Genomic DNA, 3,774 nt, shown 5'->3' on the forward strand with positions numbered 1-3,774 from the left:
GTTGAGCAAAGTTGAACCTGAACGTACGACTAGTGAAAGATTTTTTCGTTTTAATTTTCCATACTAAATATTCGCAAACACATTTAACGGCTTGCCACAACAATTTTCTCTCCACATTCCGACTATTAGCACCATCTTCATTGAACAATTCATTGACACTAACGTTTGAGAAGGCCCCCAGGCCCCACCAACTAAAAACTTTATCCCATACATCATATGCATACTTACAAAGAGCCAATGCGTGATCAATCGATTCTAGACCATCGTCACATATTGGACAACTCACCAAATCAAGGTCAATCTCACGGTTAGCCAGTTCAATACGAACCAGTAATTTTTTTATGTTTAGCTCTCCATACAAAGATGCCAAGAGATTGAGGAAGTAAATTGTTCTTACATGTTTCCGGCGAACGCTAAGCATTACCTAACAGGCGATCATCTAGTTGTTTTGCTAATATTTTGGTGTAAAATTTGCCATCACCACTTAGTTTCCAATTCCATGTGTCTGATACTCTATTGTTGATAACCGATGGAATAATACACGCTTTTAGCCGCTCTAGTTCGTCGCCACTCGACCCACGGGTTGCCAAGACCATGAAAGCTCAGAATTATTAATCGCAGCTTGATCTACTACTTTGACAGCCTTTTCTGTTTTCTAGCGACATAAGAGAACTTTTCTTTAAAGCTTTTATCTGCAACCCAATGACCATCCAAAAATAAAGTGTCCATGTCTTCACCAATAGATTTCTCGAAGGAAAGATTAAAGTTAAACCGCACCTAGCCATATCCTTACCAATGTTAACAATATACCGCCAAGGTGATATGTTAACTTGAGTAAGATTATGCCTCAGAACTTCTAACCCTTCCCCCTCCTATGTACACTTTTTTGGGTAAGCGAGGAAACACTCATATGAACGAGCACATTGGCTCTCCCATAGAAGGTAAAACCTCGGGTAATCAAGTCTCTCGAGTGCGACACCTGGTACCGGGTGAATTGCGCATTATGCGCACCCTCTAATCAATAATAATAATATCCCAAAAAGTTTAGGTTTCATTACGAAACCTCCACCACCATTTTCTCAAAAAGGTCAATTTTTTGCTTTTAACGACCAATGTTTAGCCCCGCGTTCTCATATCGAATCTCATTTAAGACATTTTATGACCCTCTAGTGACCCGCCTTAAAAAAACTTAGGTCGCAAAAAAAAAAAAAAAAAAAAAAAAAAAAAAAAAAAAAAAAAAAAAAAAAACTGTGTAAGAGAACATTATTCGAAGAGAGACTCAAAACACAATTATACCTAACGTTTTATTTTACTTTAACCAGAATTAACTATAAATGATAGAAAAATGAAAGCTAAATCACCCATTAATTATATTGATATTCCTTAATATCACACTTATACATATACATATACATATATCACATATATCACATATAGACAATTGACGATTTGACGTAAATATAGATATTAGCCATATAACACTAGTCACATCTTATTTACTTAATTTTGTCTATCCGCAATGTAATGTGCCAAATGATACAACGGTGCAGCCCGACCCGAATCAAAGTAACTCAGCTCATTCACCGCTTTCTCAACCAATTCGCTCGCGAATTCTTTAGCCTTTTCCAAGCCCATTAATTTCGGATACGTCGCCTTATCACTAATCAAATCTTTTCCCGCTGTTTTCCCTAATTCTTCGGAAGATTTAGTCACATCCAATATATCATCCACCACTTGAAACAATAACCCAATACACCTTGCATATTTCCTAACCCTTTCCACGTCATCACTGGTCCCACCACCCAACACGGCCCCACCAACAACCGCAGCTTCCAATAGTTTCGCAGTTTTATGCACATGAATGTACTCTAATTCATCCAAGTCAACATCTTGTTGACCTTCACTTGAAATGTCAACTATTTGACCAGCTACTAACCCTAATGACCCAACCGCTGACCCTAACTCACTTATGGCTTGAACCACTCTCTCCGGTGCAACACCAACCGTTCGGGAGGCTAAATGCTCGAACGCTAACGAAAGTAACGCGTCACCGGCTAAAACCGCGGTGTCATCACCGTATACTTTATGATTTGTGGGCTTACCTCTTCTTAAATCATCATTATCCATGCATGGGAGATCATCATGTATGAGTGACATGGTATGGACCATTTCGACCGCTAAAGCCATCGCTAAAGCGGACGATTGGGTCCCACCAACGATGTCACATGATGCAAGACACAAAATGGGCCTAACTCGCTTCCCACCCGCGAGAAGCGAGTACCTCATTGCTTCGTGTATTTTTATCGGGTGTTGTAATGGGACCGCTTCGTCTAAAGCTTTGTTAACTAGTATTGCTTTTTCGGTCATGTAAGTATCGAATTTGAACTCGAACTCTTTGAGAATCGGCACAAAATTCGGTTTTGGGACTAGTAATTGTTGAAGGGTGCTTTGAGGGGGAGATAAAGAGGAATGAACGTTTAAGGGGAGGTATGTTGATTTTTGTTGAAAATGGGTCGGGTTTTTTGTAGGGTTTTTGAATTTTTTTTTAAGGTGCAATGAGTTGTTCATAAGGGAAATATGAGAAAGTAAAGCCATTTGTTAAGTGGTAAACTTCTTTTGGTAATTGGATGTTATAATAGATGTAGGATTTTGTAGTTAAAATGGATGTTTGAAGATGCTTTTATTATTGTTTGCTATATTATGCCCCTTCTTCAACTTTGGAGTCTAATGGTGTTAAAATTAATATTAAAATTTCGACCGATTGATATGATAAGGATTTAAATATATAATATTTGCAGAAACTTTGTAAGTTACTAATAATTGATTGATAATCCGGTAATTAATTAGTACAATTATGATCGATGTGTCAAGGTATATATTGATTGATATCTTTAACTTGGATGTCGTATTGCCTGTCGTTCTATCCTCATCCATGTACGAATCCATTATTTTGCTCTATGGAATCAATCTCAAAAGGTGAACGACAAACTTAAACCACCATTATTTTGTAGGAATTCACTATTAACATAAGGGAGAAGGATGGTGACACACATCGGTGGGATCGAACCCGCACACATATCACTTTCGAGATCGATCCCCATCACATTAAGAACCACACAACCATGTATAAGTCAATAATAAACGACAAAACATAAAAAGTAATACGCGCACAACATTTTACGTGGAAAACCTCTCAAGGAAGAGTAAAAGTCACGGGACCAGCGGCCACTCAAATTCCACTATATACGAATAATATTACAAGAATGAACGCTTCTTACAACACTCTTGAATATTATCACGTATCTCTCAACACCTCTCACAAACGGTTGATTACAATAACGGAATTCGCTCTCATCGTTATTGAATTACCGACACCACCTCATGAGACGGAGACTCTCATAAACTCTATTTTTTTTTTCTCTAATTCCTCCAATTTATCTCTACATACACCACATTTATTTATAAGCACAATATTCCCTCCCAAATATTCTCACCATAAAATCTCCTTCCAAACTCCAAGAAAACTGCTTCCAATACTTCCCACCAATAATTCCCACCACTAATTCCTACCAAAAACTTTTAGAATATTTAAAAAATTTAAATCGATAAATATAACACACATATATTCAGTAACAAAACTGATAGATCGACTACAAATTGTACATTAGCCACTTGCACAATACAAGTACCTAATGAGCAAATACAGTGAATTTATCAATTATGAAAGTAGAAATATCAATGCAAGTCACATATTAGATAACGAGTGATTAAGGG

At 37.3% G+C, this 3,774-nt stretch overlaps 1 protein-coding gene across 1 annotated transcript; it reads right to left on the reverse strand.

The window, feature by feature from the left end:
• Positions 1 to 1,500: 1,500 nt before the first annotated feature.
• LOC139858436 (geranylgeranyl pyrophosphate synthase 7, chloroplastic-like) lies at positions 1,501 to 2,595 on the reverse strand. Its single transcript, XM_071847286.1, has one exon. It carries the CDS (start codon positions 2,593 to 2,595, stop codon positions 1,501 to 1,503), a length of 1,095 nt encoding a protein of 364 aa, XP_071703387.1.
• Positions 2,596 to 3,774: the final 1,179 nt, after the last annotated feature.

This window comes from Rutidosis leptorrhynchoides, chromosome 7 (genome assembly GCF_046630445.1).
Source record: "Rutidosis leptorrhynchoides isolate AG116_Rl617_1_P2 chromosome 7, CSIRO_AGI_Rlap_v1, whole genome shotgun sequence".
Classification (NCBI taxonomy): Eukaryota; Viridiplantae; Streptophyta; class Magnoliopsida; order Asterales; family Asteraceae; genus Rutidosis; species Rutidosis leptorrhynchoides.